This window comes from Leopardus geoffroyi, chromosome C3 (assembly GCF_018350155.1).
Source record: "Leopardus geoffroyi isolate Oge1 chromosome C3, O.geoffroyi_Oge1_pat1.0, whole genome shotgun sequence".
Taxonomy (NCBI): Eukaryota; Metazoa; Chordata; class Mammalia; order Carnivora; family Felidae; genus Leopardus; species Leopardus geoffroyi.
Window position 1 is genome coordinate 26,028,753 of NC_059338.1, and position 15,959 is coordinate 26,044,711.

The following is a 15,959-nucleotide window of genomic DNA, read 5'->3' on the forward strand; positions in this document are numbered from 1 at the left end:
GAAAAACCTCACAGACTTCTCAGAGTCTGATTTTCGGCCCAGAACGCTGCCAGTTCGCCACCGTCACCTCTGGTGATGGTGGTACAAACCTAGACTACGCGGAGGAGCAGAAAAGTGTCCTATAACTTTGCCGTTCTTCCTCCTTTTTTCGCTCTCGAGGGATGAGCCAATTTTTGTCGTTTAACCAGCCAGTATTTATCAGTGACTCCTTTGTCCAAGAGCCTGTATTAAGCACCAGAAGGGGATATCAGGAAGTGTGATCGCCAGGGGCTCCCGGCTGGCTCGGCCAGTGGCGCGTGTGACTCTTGATCTCAGGGTCAGGAGTTCAAGCCCCACTTCAGGTGGAGAGCTCATTAAAAAAAAAAAAAAAAAGTCTAATTGTCAGAAGCTTCTAAGAGACTTGTAGTCAGTGAGTATGTCATGAGGATTTGAGTTTGGTAAATATACCTTGATGGGTAAAATTTGGTAGAAGGAAGAGGCCACGCTAGGGGGAAGGAGGAGCGTAATGCCCTCCACCTGAAGGACACTGGTTGTGTTGGAGCAGCTGTCTGGGACTAGGGGAGCGTGATGTGCAAAGACATGTTGAGAACAAATTGTAGAACACCAGAATTAAGAATTTCCACACAGGGGCGCCTGGGTGGCTCAGTTGGTTGAGCGGCCGACTTCGGCTCAGGTCACGATCTCACAGTTCGTGGGTTTGAGCCCCGCGTCGGGCTCTGTGCTGACAGCTCAGAGCCCGGAGCCTGTTTCAGATTCTGTGTCTCCGTCTGTCTATGCCCCTCCCCCACTCATGCTCTGTCTCCCTCTGTCTCAAAAATGAATAAACATTAAAAAAAAAAATTTTTTTTAAAGAATTTCCATAGAATTCAAATCGCAGTCTAGACCCTGAAAAGCTGTTGAAAGATTTTGAGTGAAGAGGAGATACGGTCAGTCGGATGCTCAGTTTCCCTCACCCAAAGCAGCAAGGGAAGTAGAGACGCCCATTTCTCTGGTCCCTACGCTGGGGCTCAGTGGGGCTGGGGGAAGCTAACCCCAGCGCATGTGGGTAGGTCCCTTCTCACAGATGCCTCTCATGCCAGTTTATGCGGACGCTTCCGGATATAAGGCAGGAATCGCTAGAAATCATTGCAGGAGCCGTGGAAACTCAATAGGGTCGAGAAAATGACTCTCCCGGTGGCTCTCCCTCTTCATTTCAGAGGAGTTAAGCTCAGCACTGTCTGATGCTTTCCCACAAGAGGGCTAGAAAACTGAATCTCAGCTTCTGGATGAGTGATGTAATGTCCTCTGGAATTCAGGAGACCCTAAGTTGGAGGCCCGGTACAAGTAAGATGTGTGAGTTTGATATTTGAATCTGTAAAGCCAAACCTGGGCCAATGAGGCTTACAGTGCAGCAGAGGTCATTCTGCCTGAGAAACCTAGAAATACCTTTTTCGTAAAAAATATGTTTTTATTTTCTTACTTAAAAAAATTTTTAAGTCATCTCTCTGCCGAACGTGGGGCTCAAACTCATGACCCCGAGACCAGCAGTCACATGCTCCGCTGACCTAGCCAGCCACGCACCCTGAGATCTAGAAGTACTCTGGGTCTCAAGGGCAGTTCCAGAGTTTGTTGGGGGTAGGGGATGGAAATGAACTCATGCGTTCAGTTGTTGGACTGTGCCTCTTGTAGTCCTGTTTGGGGCAACCCCTCAGCCTCCTTTTCCTAACTTCTTTCCTCTTCCCTTCTTCCCATCTACTCTCTGCACTTGTCCTGTGTGCCCTAGTGCAGGCCGACTCTCAGTGCCCCGCAGAAGGAACTCGTAGTTGGTTTAAGCAGGTTGGACTGAGGAGTTGTCTTGTTAGTGACACGTGAGCCCTTTTGTCTCCCCAAGGCTGGGCTGACGCTGGAGACACGTCTGCAGATAGCACTAGATGTGGTGGAAGGAATCCGCTTCCTGCACAGCCAGGGACTTGTCCACCGTGATATCAAGCTAAAAAATGTCCTGGTGAGTAGAGCTGTTTCCCCGAGATAACGCCCCGCCTCCGTGGGTTAAATGACCTTGGGAGGGTCCGCATGAATGTGAGTTTGATCATAGGAAGAGGCTGCCGGAAGAACAGTGGATTGATGGGATCTCAGACATAATGCTTGGGGAGCGTGAAGCCGCATCATAGACTGAGCGTACGTTGCTTAAGGCTTTTCCTCCGAACACTGTTGAAAAACTTCAAACTTACAGAAGAGAAAAGAGTGGTACAACGACCACATACGGTTCACCCGGATTCATATTCTCTTTCTCCTGGGTTAGTCTCTCTCTGTTCCTCAGTCTTGCACACACGTACGCACACTCTTTGTTCAAGTATATGAAAGTAAGTTGCAGATAACACATTCCTAAGTACTTGAGCTTGTATCTCCTAAAAAGGACATTCTTCTGTGTAATTAAAATGCCATTATCACACCAAAGAAATTTAACATTGGTATAATATTGTTAGTTAACATGCAGTCTATATTAACATTTCCCAGTTGTCCCAAATATGTTTAGTTACCCGAATACGGTCATTTGTTTGTGTGTTTGATCCAGGGTTCACTCCAAGGGTCGTACAGCGTACTTTATTGTCATGTTTTTTATCCTCCTTTAATCTGGAATAGTCTTTCTGCTCTTTTGTGCTTTTGTGACGATGTGTTCGAGGCTTCCAGGTCTTGTTATTGCTTAGGGTTTGATCACAGGTGCTGGATGAGGGCTGAGATGGGTAAATGCACCTTAAAGGTAAGGTGGTCATGTTCCGTTATCTCAATTGTAGAGACTCCTCTGACATATTCTCTTGACACTGTGTTGCATTATCATTGAGGTGTTTCTGGCAACAGGTACATACAGAGAGATGACAGCAGTTTGGGGGGAAGGGAAAGATCGTCCTAAAAGGCTTATCTGTAGTCAAATGAGACGTAGACTTATTCTCTTGGGCCTTTAGGAAAGGAAACTGCAGGGAATTCAGGAAACTCTCCTCAGCTCACCAGAGGACCTCAGCCTTCTTACTTAGCAACTTTCTGCCCTGGGGTCTGGAGGTCAGAGAAGAATAATCAGGAACTAAAATCCTTTCCTCCGTGTCCTTCACTTATTCATTCTTCCTAGACTTACTAAGTTCCTGCTATGTGCCAGGCAGTGTGCTAAGTGCTAGGTATACAAAGACGAAAAAGGCAGCCCCTGCCCTTAGGTTGCTTACAGTCTGGGGGGAAGATGGGAATGGGAACGAGTCTGGAGACAGGGAGGCGGGAAGCAGGGTTGAGGAAGCGCTACTGGGAAGTAGACACCCGCTTCAGAGCTTGAGTGTGCCCCTGAGCTTGAGTGTGCCCCTGAGCGTTACGTGCAGGGTCAGACGCAGGCTGACTCTTGCCCTGCTTTGTTGGCAGCTGGACAAGCAGAACCGTGCCAAGATCACTGACTTAGGGTTCTGCAAGCCAGAGGCCATGATGTCAGGCAGCATTGTGGGGACACCAATCCATATGGCCCCTGAACTTTTCACAGGTAAGCTGCAGGGCGGGAGTGGGCCTCAGCAGGGCTCCATGCTTTAATGAGTTCTACTTCTTGCTTAAGTAGCATCCACAAGTACTACCGGCCGGTCTGGGGCGGGCAAGGGAGAGCCAGGGGAGGGGAAACCTAAAGACAGGTAGGGGGAAGGTGAGGAGGTGAAGGGGTGAGAAGGAGAAGTGTAACTAGGAGTCACCGAGTCTGCTTTTGGACGTTTCTCTGGGCTATTCGTGCCGTGGTTGCCATAATCAACCAGTTAGTTGATCATAAAGTCCTGATTGAATAACTTCTGTACATCAGGAGTTGGCCCTGATCATCAATGAACTCGCTGATGACAGAGATCTATTAAGAGAGGTTAAATAATTAGGAAGCAGCATCAGACTGTGTGACCAGGTGCTAAATCGGGTGCTACATGATGTGATGCTGGTGTTCAGACAGGTGGTAAGTGAAGGTTGAAATGTTTGACAGTTTTATTGTATGAGAATTGGGGTAGGACTTGAGTCAAGTCCGGAAAAATTGGTATGTGGGCAGGGCATTGCTATTAAGCATGTTCTTGGAGCTAGGCAGTGCGAGTACGGTTTTTCATATATTTTGTTCCATTTAATCCTCACAGCAAGTCTGTGCTGCTGCTGATGCATTTTTGTGCCCATGTCACGGATAAAGTTAAGTCCAGACTGGTGAACATCAGAAAGCCACCCCACAATGCTGAGCTAGAAATGATGGAGCCGGGATTGGAATCTAGGTCTTTCTGGCTCTAGAATCTAACCAGGTGTCTGGAAGGAGAGAACATTCTGGAGGCTGGGGAAAGGGAAGTATGAGGAAAATTGCCTGACAGGGGACAAATCCCTGTGGGGAGTAAAAGCAAACCAGGTTGGAGATGAAACACACCGAGCTTGAAATCCACACCGAGGAAGAAAGTCTCATTGTGGAAGAAATATTGGAACTTGAGCTTTTGGGGCGCCCATGTGGCTCAGTCTGTTAGGCGTCTGACCTAGGCTCAGGTCATGACCTCACGATTTGCAAGTTCAAGCCCCACATAGGACTCTCTGCTGTCAGCACAAAGCCTGCTTTGGATCCTCTGTCCCTCTTCTCTCTTCCCCTCCCTACTTGCTCTCTCTCTGTCTCTCTCAAAAATAATTCTAAAAATTTGAAAAAAAGAACTTCTGTGCAGGCGGGGGATGAGGACACGTTCACGGAAGGTCAGCTTAGCAGCGGAAGGTGGAGGGGCTTTGCGGGGCGAGAACCAAGACAGGCAGACCAGGGGTTTGGGTCTCCAGGATCAGGCTGGTAGCAGCACTGACACAAAAAAGCCGTGCCAGATTCAGGATCAGTTCACGGGAGGAACGGGTGGGATTTTGTGGTTAACTAGGTGTCGATGGTGAACAGTAAAGGATGACCAGACGAGGACTCGAGAGTTTGAGCCTGAGGGGTTGGGGGGGGGGAGGGGTCGTGTCCGTGCCAGGGAAGAGGGGACGGTCCCGGCAGGCCCCTCATCAGCGCGGGGAAGAGTTAAAATGAGCCGTGTACGTGGCCTGCTCTCGTTGGCCTCACACACAGGTCCGGCCCCGGCCGTTCCCTGAGTGATGCGCGTGAGGGCGGGGGTGAGCGGGACCCATGGTGGACTCAGCATACAGTCGTTTTCTTTCTCGAAATTCACTTCTTGGAACATTTCTCTCCCCCCCCCCCCCCCCATGGTTGTTTTCTTTTGGCTGCTTGGTATTTCACTTCCCTTGATTCTCTGCAGTCCATCCAGTTGCTGTCAGAAGAATCTTTCTAAAATAGGTTCTTCGTGTCACCTCCTGCCCTAAAACCTAAAGGACCTCATGCTGCCCATTGAATCCAGACTTTTTTGTCTTTTAAAAATCTTTATATTCTGAGGTGCCTGGGTGGCTTAGTCGGTTACGTGTCCAATTCTTGATTTAGGCTCAGGTCATGATCTCATGAGTTCGAGCCCTACGTTGGGCTCTGTGCTGACAGTGCAGAGCCTGCTTGGGATTCTCTCTCTCTCCCTCTCTTTCTCTGCCCCTCTCCCTTCCCTCTCTCTCTCTCAGAAAGAAAAAAATAAACTAAAAAAATCTTTACATTCTAAGGGTGCCTGGGCGGCTCAGTTGGTTAAGCGTCCTGACTCTCTTGATTTCAGCTCAGGTCATGATCTCACAGTTCGTGAGTTTGAGCCCCCGCATCAGGCTCCTGCACGCCTGCTTGGGATTCTATCTCTCTGTCTCTGTCTCTCTCTCTGCCCCTCCCCACCACCCCCCCCTCAAAAATAAATTATTTTTCAAAAATTTAAAAATCTTTACATTCTGGTTCCAATCTGCTCACCCACCTGTGTTTCCCAAGCTTATTTCCCCAATCCAACCCGTCAGGATGGGTCTTCTTGGCTGTTCAATCAAAATCAGAGGCCTGTCCTCCTTCTCCTTTGTCAGGCTCTGGTCTTGGCCATCCTGGTGTCTCGCATCGCCCTTCCTGTGCTGTGGTTTTGGGTAGAAGATGGGCGTTGTCAGCGGTCTTGCCTACCGGGGTTGCTGTGGGAGATCATGGCTGTTAAAAGCTTTAGACGAAAAGGCGTGATGACCTCTGCAGACCCAGTTATAGGGGCACAGCTGATCTCTCGCCCTGCCTCACTGCCATCGCCCTTTCTTGCTGTAGGGAAGTACGACAACTCCGTCGATGTCTACGCCTTTGGCATCCTCTTCTGGTATATCTGCTCGGGCTCTGTCAAGCTCCCCGAAGCATTTGAGAGGTGTGCCAGCAAAGACCATCTCTGGAACAATGTGCGAAGAGGTAAGAGCCACAAGCCCTACCCTGTCCCGACCCCGCCCCGGCCCCCATCAAGGGGAGACTGAGACCAGGCCCTGCAGCCGGGCCTCCTGTCACCCGCTCCGGCCGTCACACCGCAGGGCCACGTACTGTCAGGGAATCCGGGGAAGACACCGAGGTCGCCCCTTTGCTTTCAGGTAGCATTGCGCTGAACCGTGTCAAGGCTTTTTTTCTTTAAAATTTCCAATTCGTCTACTTCCTATGCCAGTGCGTTCCAGTGTTCTGTCACCATTACTGTCAGGTTCTAACCCAGGTGTCTGCAGTCGAAGCCAGAACTCCTGAGCCCCACGTGGGCCATTGGTCTGCGAGCCGGTCAGGCCTTGTGGTGGCACTGGCCCCGTCGCTGACTCTGGTCTTCTTTCCACGCGCCCGTCTCTAGGGGCCCGGCCGGAGCGTCTGCCTGTGTTCGACGAGGAGTGCTGGCAGCTGATGGAGGCCTGCTGGGACGGCGACCCTTCCCAGAGGCCCCTCCTGGGCATCGTGCAGCCCATGCTGCGGGGCATCATGGACCGGCTGTGCACGTCCGCTTCGGAGCAGCCGAACCGGGGACTGGATGACTCTACTTGAAAGCAAAGACCTTTCTCTTTTACTCTGTTTCTTTCCTTCCCCTCACCGGTTGGCCGTGGGAAGAATTGGACGTTTATTCAGAGAGCTCCCGAGGGAACTGATGCCCGCTGGGCAACTTGAGACCTTCCCAGGCAGAGGCGCCTGCCAGGTAGCGAGGAGCTCGCCGGCCGTTGGGGTGCGTTCAGCGGCTCGCCGATGCCCCACACTATCCCGTCCGCACAAGATCGTGTGGGACACGTAAACAATGAAGAATGCAACGTTCCAGCCCCAGAACTGAAAAGGAGGCAAATGTCACCATCGTCTGCTCACTGTATGTTGCTAAGACAAGTGGGGCACTGCGGTGGCGATAGTACTAAAAATTAGAATTTTTGTAATTTCGGCTCTAGCTAGGAATAGTCTGGTTCTATCCAGTCGTCAGGACCCCTGGAAAATATGAACTTAGTTCTGGGATTGTAAGAACATCGGAACAAAAAAATAACTTCCCGCTACCTGCAGCTGGAGATCTCAGGTCGCAGCAGCCAGAGGCCCCGGTGAGGGAGCTAGAAACGGAGCTGTCTGCTCCTTATGGTGCCAGCGTGTTTACATTGATGGGACCGAATATCCCTGACTTCTGGGGGAGGCTTTCATGGGTTACATCACCAAGAGGCCGCATAAAGGCAAAAAAAATGTGTGTGTGTGCATATGTGTATATATACATATGCGATTGGATTTTGAGTTACTGGCAACCCCAGGACCCAATCTCTTTTTCTTCCCTTCATTCTTGACTTTTTTCCCCCCCCCTTTGGGTTTCAACATGGGGAAGGTCCAGTTAACATGGTACCTGGGGATGAGTGTCTGAGTAACATTGACCCATGTGGAGTATCTGGTGAGACCTGAGAAGGGGCAGTGATCTGGAGGCCGTGAACTTCCACGCAAACCTACTAGAAAGATACCACATTGTTTCTAAAACTTAAAAGAATCAAAAACTCTCATTTTTGTGTTTGAACCTAACACACTGATGTTTTTAAACTTGGGTCAGTGAGCTTTTTCACCAAGATCTCTTTCGCAATTCGTCCCTTCTTTTTACCTTGTTTTGAATACAAGGCAAGAAGACAAGCACCAGATGAAAAAGAAGAATGCTCTTTGTAGCTCTGTGTGTGCTCCTCGCCCTGTGTGTTAGCCTCTGGGGCGGTTCCCCTCCCTTGCAGTTGGGACACACACAGTGTGAGCATTTGTCAGGAGGTGTACACAGTAAGAAATTCTGAAGGGGAACAATTTAAATATCGGTGCCTCTCAGATCTTGACTTCGAGCCTCTCTCCCACCAAAATGGTCCTCTAGATTTAGAAAACCAGGCGGGTGAAGGAAGGGGCAGTGGAGGTGAGGAGCCTCTGTCGCATCTGCCTAGTCCCCAAGCACTGTGGTCTGTCCCTTGTGCCTGACCTCCAGCTCTGTGAAGCAGGTCCCTGAGTAGATGTGTAAGAAAATGGGCGGACTTGCTGCTGGAATTTTGTAGGGTCGTTTCCGAGAGAATGACCATCTCTTAAACATTAACGGAGTAGAAATGGAATCTAAAGTTCAGTTTTAACTCTTTGGCTATCCCGAGCTCGGATTATGATACGTTTGAGCACAGTAACCCTCTAAGCACTTGGGGCCCTTCAGAAACTCCACATAGTGCTAAAAACTTTTCTACTTGCAAACGATAAAGTGAGACACCCAGTATCTTTGAGTTCTGTGAGCGCCAGCCTTGTGTTGGTAGAATGTTCGGTAGGTCTCTTAACACCTATTTATAGCTTTACTTCTTCAAATCATCACTCTGTTCTTGTCACGTTAACTCGTTTGTCCTTCTGGAAACAATGGTGGGGCTTCCAGGAAGCCAGATTTCAAGTTTAAAAAGGAGAGGTGAGTAGTGTCTACCTGCCGGAAAAATAGTCTCAGTGTCTGTTCTGTATGAGATTTCATAAAGGACTTCTGTGCTTCCCTTTTGCAGCCGGTCTTCCTTTACTCTAGCTGGGATCAGGAATCTGTGCTTCCGTGCTGAAGTCATTTTCCTAACATTCTTCCGAAGTCTTAGTTCCCACCCCCATTCACGGGGAGGGAGGGTCGCTTGTCCTCCACCCAGTGTCCCTTGTCAGCTCTCAGACACCAGTTTCCTAGCAGATTTTTTGCCTGAGTGAGGAGGAAGGAGGATGGGAGGGACCAGTGCTAAGTAAGACGGTAGTTGTGTTAACAATTCATTAAAAAAAAAAAAAAAAAGTATTCTGAGGAAAGGTGCAAAATATTCCTGAAAATCTCCAGGCCAGCCAAAGTCCACATATAGATATTTGGAGGTGTTATTTAAACACTCAGCAGGCTGAGTGCAGGAGTGCATATATATAACACGCTGCATACTTTGCTTTTGTTTTATAACATTGTCCGCTAATTTCGGATCCTTTGTTCCTTGGCACCCGTTGTTACTACGGTAATGGGATGCCATGAAATGTACTGTACTGTATATTACTTGGGAAGACACTAGGTATTCAAAGAAGTCTGGGGGGCACTTGGGCTACAGAGGGCTCGACAAGACCAAAGTCCTAAAGATTTTCCCTCCTAGATTTGGTTGTATGTGCTCCCGAGCGGTGAGGTGAGATTGTGGCTGGGGAGGAGGAAGGACGGGATGGAAGAATGACCCTCACTGTGTTCTATCCTTCTAATCACTTCATCAGGGCGGTTTACCCCAGCCCGAAAATGATCACCTGGCCATTTTTAATGTGCTTGAAGTCCGGTCCCTTACGTGACTTCAGAACCGAGTGAGGGACCTTCTTGCAGAGCAATCAGAAAAATAGATGAAGCCTGGAGCCCCGGAGTGGCTGACACTGTGCCCAGGGAGCTGGCAGCGAGGGCAGTCTGGCATGACTTGAGGAATGCTCACCTGGGTGAGGTTTCCACAGGCACTCGGCTCGCGGGTTGAGCGAGCCTTCCACTTCTCTGGGAAAGAGGGCAGTGTTGGTTCTTTCCGGACCAAAGAGAATCACTTGTGACTCCATCAGTTTCAAGGGAACAGAGCCCAGACAGCAGCTTCTCCTAATTTTTTAACACTAAAGTTCAGGGAAACGTTGAAGGAAAGGCTATTATTAACTACGACAGATGGACACGGGAACGGTAGAACTCTCCACCAGTCCCTGTCAGCATTTGGATGCATCTTTACCTGAGCTGCCAAAGAGGGGCCAGAAGTCTTTCCCTGATGAGAGAAGAGGTTGGCGTGGCAGGGCTCCAAAGTGATAACTGCACTGCATGACACTTTATTATTATTATTATTATTATTATTGTTATTGGCTTATTATTTAGCACTGAGAAGCCAGGAGGGATCGGTGATGACAGTAGCCCATGGGGAGTAGAGATTCCCTCTGGCCTTGCTCTGGAGAGAAGGCACGCCTGGTCTCCCATCTGGCTAACCAGGGAGACTCCGGAGTCCATACTGCTTCAGAGCGGGATAAACGGCCCTTGACGAGTCCTTTGCCAAAAGACTAGTTGCTTCTTTGAGTTTTCAAAGCTTGATTTTTGGATTTGCTGGATCAAGTAACCCACTTTTTCTTTAAAACAACAACAAAAAAGTGGATTGCTCCTTCTAACTCCGGGGGGAGCGGTTAGGGCCAGTGCTGCGGCAAAGTGGATAACGGGGCGGGGGGGGGGGGGGCGGGGGGTAACCTTCAGAAACTTGTATCGCACTCTCCTTTGGGGGTTGCAAGTAGCACTACTGTTCTTAAAAGGGTTTTATGTTTAACTACATCTGCTTTGTTAACATCCAGTCCAGTTGAGAGGAGCGTAGAGACCATGTGAGTACCTGGCGTTGGGGGAGGCCACCTGACTCGGAGGGTTGAAAAGAAAATTGGTCTGGATGGCTTGTCGTCTTTTACCTTTATGTAATATTTTTATTTGTTTCAAAAGGACTAATGTCTATTACAGTGTTAATAAAAGCATAAAGTACTGAGTGCGTAGAATGAAAGTGCAATAACCAGAGGATGTTACGTTGGCCCAAACCCAGTCCTTCTCCCCTCCCTTCTTGTGCTGCCTCGATCCGGAACATGGCACACAGGACCGCGTTGTGTTTTTACAAGACGTGACTTTGGGTTAAATCTTCGTCCAGTGTAACTTTGAGTGGTCAGGTTTGGTTTTATAGAGTATCCTGTATACTTGTTGGGATGTACAGATACCACATGTGTTGTATAATAAAGATCACATTCACGTTTTAGTTGACATCTCCTTGGCTTTGTTTTCCCTTCCCTCCCCAGGTTAGGAAGACGCCCCCTATTCGTTCCGTTTCCACTGGGACCTCGGCAGTCAGAGGCCTTTCGGTGTGCCCTAGAGAGCGATGGGACGTCTTACTGCCCCAGGCATGTTGCTCTGGACTTCTGGGTGCCTGGCCTTATGGCTACCAGAGGGCGGGGCAGGCGGATGGGAGGTAGGACAGCAGAGAAGATGCGGGCGAAGTCGAGTGATAGCAACTCACTTTTCAGAGCCTCTTCCTGGATTCACAGCCTTTTCTCCAGCTTCTTTTCAGCACGAACTTGCAGCGCGCTGAGCCCAGGCATGGACCTGACTCCTCTTTATTTCACTGTGAGAGAACGGAATCTATATACTGGTGTATCTGCATTTGGAATATTTGAATTTTCTTTTTAAAAGGTTAAAAAAATTTTTTTTAAGTTTATTTGAGAGAGAGCAAGAGGGAGAGAGTGTGGGAGGGGCAGAGAAAGAGCGAGAGAGAGAGAGAGAGAGAGAGAGAGAAAGAGAGAGGGAAAATCCCAAGTAGGCTCCACGCTGCCAGTGCATAGCCTAACGTGGGACTTGAACCCATGAACCGTGAGATCATGGCCTGAGCCGAAACCAAGAATCGGATGCTCAACCGACTGAACACCCCCCCACCCCCGCCCAGGCGCCCCAGGATATTTGAATTTTTTATTTAGGCTCACCCCACTGTTCAGATCTGCTTGCCCAATACGCCCCATCATAGACCCCTAGCAGCTGAGTGGCACCACCTGTAGTCACCACGGAATGTCAGCCAGCAGCTTGCGGGTGTGTTTGGTGGGGTTTGGGGTTACCGGATTGCACTTGTGTGGCTGCGTCACTTTTTGCTACAACTGCCTGTGATGTGACAGCAACACGAGTTTGGCCAGGAGGTGGCAGCACACCCTAAAATACAGTTGACGTGTTTGTGATGGACTCCGGGTGCCAGGGTTGGAGCTGAAGTTCAATCTGGATGGTTCTCAGGCCCTACACAGTAGACGTTTCATGCAGATGAGCCTCTTAGGCTGAAGAAACTTTCCACTAGCTCCAGCCACCCTCACAGTAAATGCCTCCCATCTTATATGTACATACTCTCTGTTCTAGTATAAAGTTCAGCACGGCTGAGTTTGCTTCACTTTTTCTCTTACCATGATTACTCTGCAGAAAACAGCTTGTGTTTTGCGCATTTTTAGAGTGGGCGTGGTTTCCCAACAACACATCCCTCCTCAGGCTTTTTCCTTTGAGTAGGGCTACTGGGGTGGCCTTCCTGGCCCTGTGTTTGGGTGGAGTTCAGAGGGGAGGGAGGGGCCGCCAAGTTTCTGAACATTGTTAAATTCAATTTCACAATTTCTGCCTCCAGCAGGATCCCAAGGAGTCCACAAAGTAATAACTGAACAACCTCCTTTCAAGTGCAGTTATGATTGGCTCTGAACTGGTTGAGGCCTTTTAGGGCCCTCCTAGGGATGGGCTGTTCCTCACTATACCCTAAAGGTAACATTTCAAATCAGTGGAAAACCAGACTATTTTATAAAACTGGCTATCCACTTGAGAAAAAAAAAAAAAAAACACGCAAAAGAAAAAAAGATCTAAATGTAAAAAAAGAAAACTATAAAGGAACAAGTATTTCTATATGCTAGGCACTATTCTAAATGCTTTACATATATAAACTCACTTAATCCCCACCACCACAACCCCATTTTACTAATGAGAAAATTAAGGGACAGAGAGATTAACCAGGGTTATGCAACTGATAAATGCCAGAGCTGGGATTTGGACCTAAGAGGTCCAGCTCCAGAATTTCTCCTTCTACAACTAACCACTACACCATGCTGCCTCTGGGGGAAAATGCATGTAAATATGTTCATGTATAGTTTGGGGGCAGGGAGAACTTTTTTGAGTGTGATCAGGAAACTAGCAGCCATAAAGAAAAAACATAGAAATTATAAAGAATGTATATGCAGCCAAAGACACCAAAATCAAAATTTAAGATAAATCACTAATTTGGAGAGAATGATTGCAGTATATAACTGATAATCATTATGTTCATATATATATTTTTTTTTTTGAGAATGCACAGGGGAGGGCCAGAGGGACAGGGCGAGAGAGAATCTTAAGCAGGCTCTACACTCAGTGCATAGCCTGATGTGCAGCTTGATCTCACAACTGTGAGATGATCTGAGCCAAAATCAATAGTTGGATGCTTAACTGAGCAAGCCACCCAGGCACCCGTAAAATGTTCTTATTTCTAATACACGAAGAAATCAAGAAATAAAAAAATCTGCAAGCAAATTGACTAATGCATTTGTTATTACTGTCATTTAAAAATTTATTTTGTGTGTGTGTGTTTATTTTTGAGAGAGAGGGAGAGAGGGGAGGGGAGGGGTATAGAGAAAGGGAGACAGAGGATCCAAAGCAGGCTCTGAGCTGTCAACACAGAGCCTGACACGGGGCTTGAACTCACAAACCGTGAGATCCTGACCTGAGCCGAAGTTGGACACAACCGACTGAGCCACCCAGGTGCCTGGGCTAATACATTTTTGAAAAAGATGAGGGGCGCCTGGGTGGTGCAGTCGGTTAAGCGTCCGACTTCAGCCAGGTCACGATCTCGCGGTCCGTGAGTTCGAGCCCCGCGTCAGGCTCTGGGCTGATGGCTCGGAGCCTGGAGCCTGTTTCCGATTCTGTGTCTCCCTCTCTCTCTGCCCCTCCCCCATTCATGCTCTGTCTCTCTCTGTCCCAAAAATAAATAAACGTTGAAAAAAAAAAATTTTTAAAAAGAAAAAGATGTGCATCCTTGAGGGGCCTGGGTGGCTCAGTCGGTTAAGTGTCTGACTTTGGCCCAGGTCATGATCTCGTGATCCATGAGTTCGAGCCCCGTGTCGGGCTCTGTGCTGACGGCTCGGAGCCTGGAGCTTGCTTCAGATTCTGTGTCTCCCTCTCTCTCTCTCTCTGCCCCTCCCCCACCTGTGCTCTGTCTCTCTCTCTCTCTCTCTCAAAAACAAATACACATTAAAACAAGTTTAAAAAAAAAAAAGAGTAACTTCGTATGACTCCCGTTTTTTGGTAAAAATGACTTCCGTCTCCCATAATCCCAAATTAGAGATCTAGTCCATCTCTGTCTCTATACGCACAGAAAAAAATTGTGAGGATACATACACATACCAAACTGATAACAGTGGTTTTCCTAGGGAGAGAACTCCAGCTTTAGTGTATTGTATTTCTGTTATTGTGTGAACATCTGTTTTTCTGGCAATTTAAGAAAGTGAATGACGAGTACCTGGGTGGCTCTGTCAGTTGAGTGAGCGTCCGACTTCAGCTCAGGTCACAATTTCGTGGCTTGTGAGTTTGAGCCTCACGTCGGGCTCGCTGTCAGCCTGTCAGTGCACAGCCCACTTTGGATCCTCTGTCCCCTTCTCTCTGCCCCTCCCCCGCTTGTGCTCTCTCAAAATTAAACGCTAAACAGACAAAAAAGAAAAAGAAAAAGAAAGCGAATGAAATGGCTAATTCAAGGGAAAGGAAATAGGTATTGGAAGGATATCACAGGCGCACAGATAATCGGTGGATAGGATCCGTGGTAGATCTCCAGGCGACTAGCAAGGGCTTCACTCCCTCATGAGGTGACAGGAAGAATGTCCTCACTGGGCTCAGCACAGGCCTCAGGCCCATCTCTTAGCTGTCTTGGCTCGCAGCCCCGTCCTGGCCACATGTGACGAGGAACTCAAGCAAGGGCGCCACACTCTTTGTACCTGGACCGGGAGAAAGACTCAGCAAGCCTGTGGCTGGCCCTCCTCACGCTTTACCCTCCTCACCCTTCCCTTATTCACTCTTTTCCTCTTGTTCACCCCTCTTCTCTCACTCCTGCTTCAAGTGGTCTTCAAGAAGCCAAAGTAGAGGGAGAAGAAAAATCTCCAGGAGAAGGAAAGGTGGCATAGGCTAGCAATCTACTGTATTTCAGTGACTACACCCAAGGGGGGGCTGGCTTCCAGGAGCAGAAACCCTGTGATAGTAGACCTGTTTCATTTATTTGCATCTAATGTTTATTTATTTATTTTGAGAGAGAGAGAGAGACATGAGGAGGGAGGGACAAAAAGAAAGGGAGAGAGAATCCCAAGTAGGCCGTGTGCGGTCAAAAAAGAGCCCAACATGACCATGAAGTCATGACCTGAGCCAAAACCAAGAGTCAGATGCAACCGACTGAGCCACCCCGGCACCCCGGTGAGCCTGTTAAAAAAAAAAATTCGGGGTGCCTGGGTGGCTCAGTCGGTTAAGCGTCTGATTCTTGGGTTCGGCTCGGGTCATGATCTCGCTGTTTCATGAGTTCAAGCTGTGCATTGGGCTCTGCACTGGTGGCATGGAGCCTGCTTGGGATTCTCTGTCAACCTCTCTCTCTGCCCCTTCGCACTCGTGCTGTTTCTCTAAAAATAAATAAGTAAATAAAAGATGGGGTGCCTGGGTGGCTCAGTCTGTTGAGCTGCCAACTCTTGATTTCGGCTCAGGTCATGATCTCATGGTTCATGGGTTTGAGCCCCGTGTTGGGCTCCGTGCTGACAGTGCAGAGCCTGTTTGGGATTCTCTCTCTCTCCCCCTCTCTGCCCCTCCCCTGTTTGTGCTCTCTCTCTCTCTCTCTCCCTTCCTCTCAAAACAAACAAATAAAACTTAAAAAAAAAAAAGTCAATTGCTTTCCTATATACCAGCAATAAACAAGTAGAATTTGAAATTAAAAGACATAATACAATTTAAATTAGCACCCCAAAAATTAAATACTAAGGTATAAATCTAACAGGAGTATGTATAAGATCTCTGTGAGGAAAACCACAAAACTCTGATGAAAGAAAT

The 15,959-nt window shown here is 48.4% G+C and overlaps 1 protein-coding gene and 1 long non-coding RNA gene across 6 annotated transcripts in view; one reads left to right on the plus strand and one right to left on the minus strand.

Moving 5' to 3' along the window:
- Positions 1-11,094, plus strand: part of DSTYK (dual serine/threonine and tyrosine protein kinase) — a 49,808-nt gene extending 38,714 nt beyond the window's left edge. Inside the window, exons 10-13 of one of the 2 annotated variants that reach the window (XM_045456288.1) lie at positions 1,871-1,984; positions 3,382-3,496; positions 6,149-6,283; positions 6,699-11,094. In XM_045456288.1, the coding sequence (XP_045312244.1) occupies positions 1,871-1,984; positions 3,382-3,496; positions 6,149-6,283; positions 6,699-6,886 (552 nt within the window). In that variant the 3' untranslated portion in view covers positions 6,887-11,094. The other variant, XM_045456289.1, reaches the window with a different exon arrangement.
- The window catches only part of LOC123586818, a 42,588-nt gene that overhangs the window by 15,585 nt on the left and 11,044 nt on the right, over positions 1-15,959 (minus strand). Inside the window, exon 3 of one of the 4 annotated variants that reach the window (XR_006706969.1) lies at positions 3,696-3,841. The exons of 1 other annotated variant lie outside the window; for it this stretch is intronic. This is a non-coding gene — a long non-coding RNA (uncharacterized LOC123586818). Of the gene's footprint in view, positions 1-3,695; positions 3,842-10,750; positions 11,458-14,605; positions 14,870-15,959 lie in introns of those variants that run through there. 2 more of the 4 variants (XR_006706966.1, XR_006706967.1) reach the window with 2 other exon arrangements.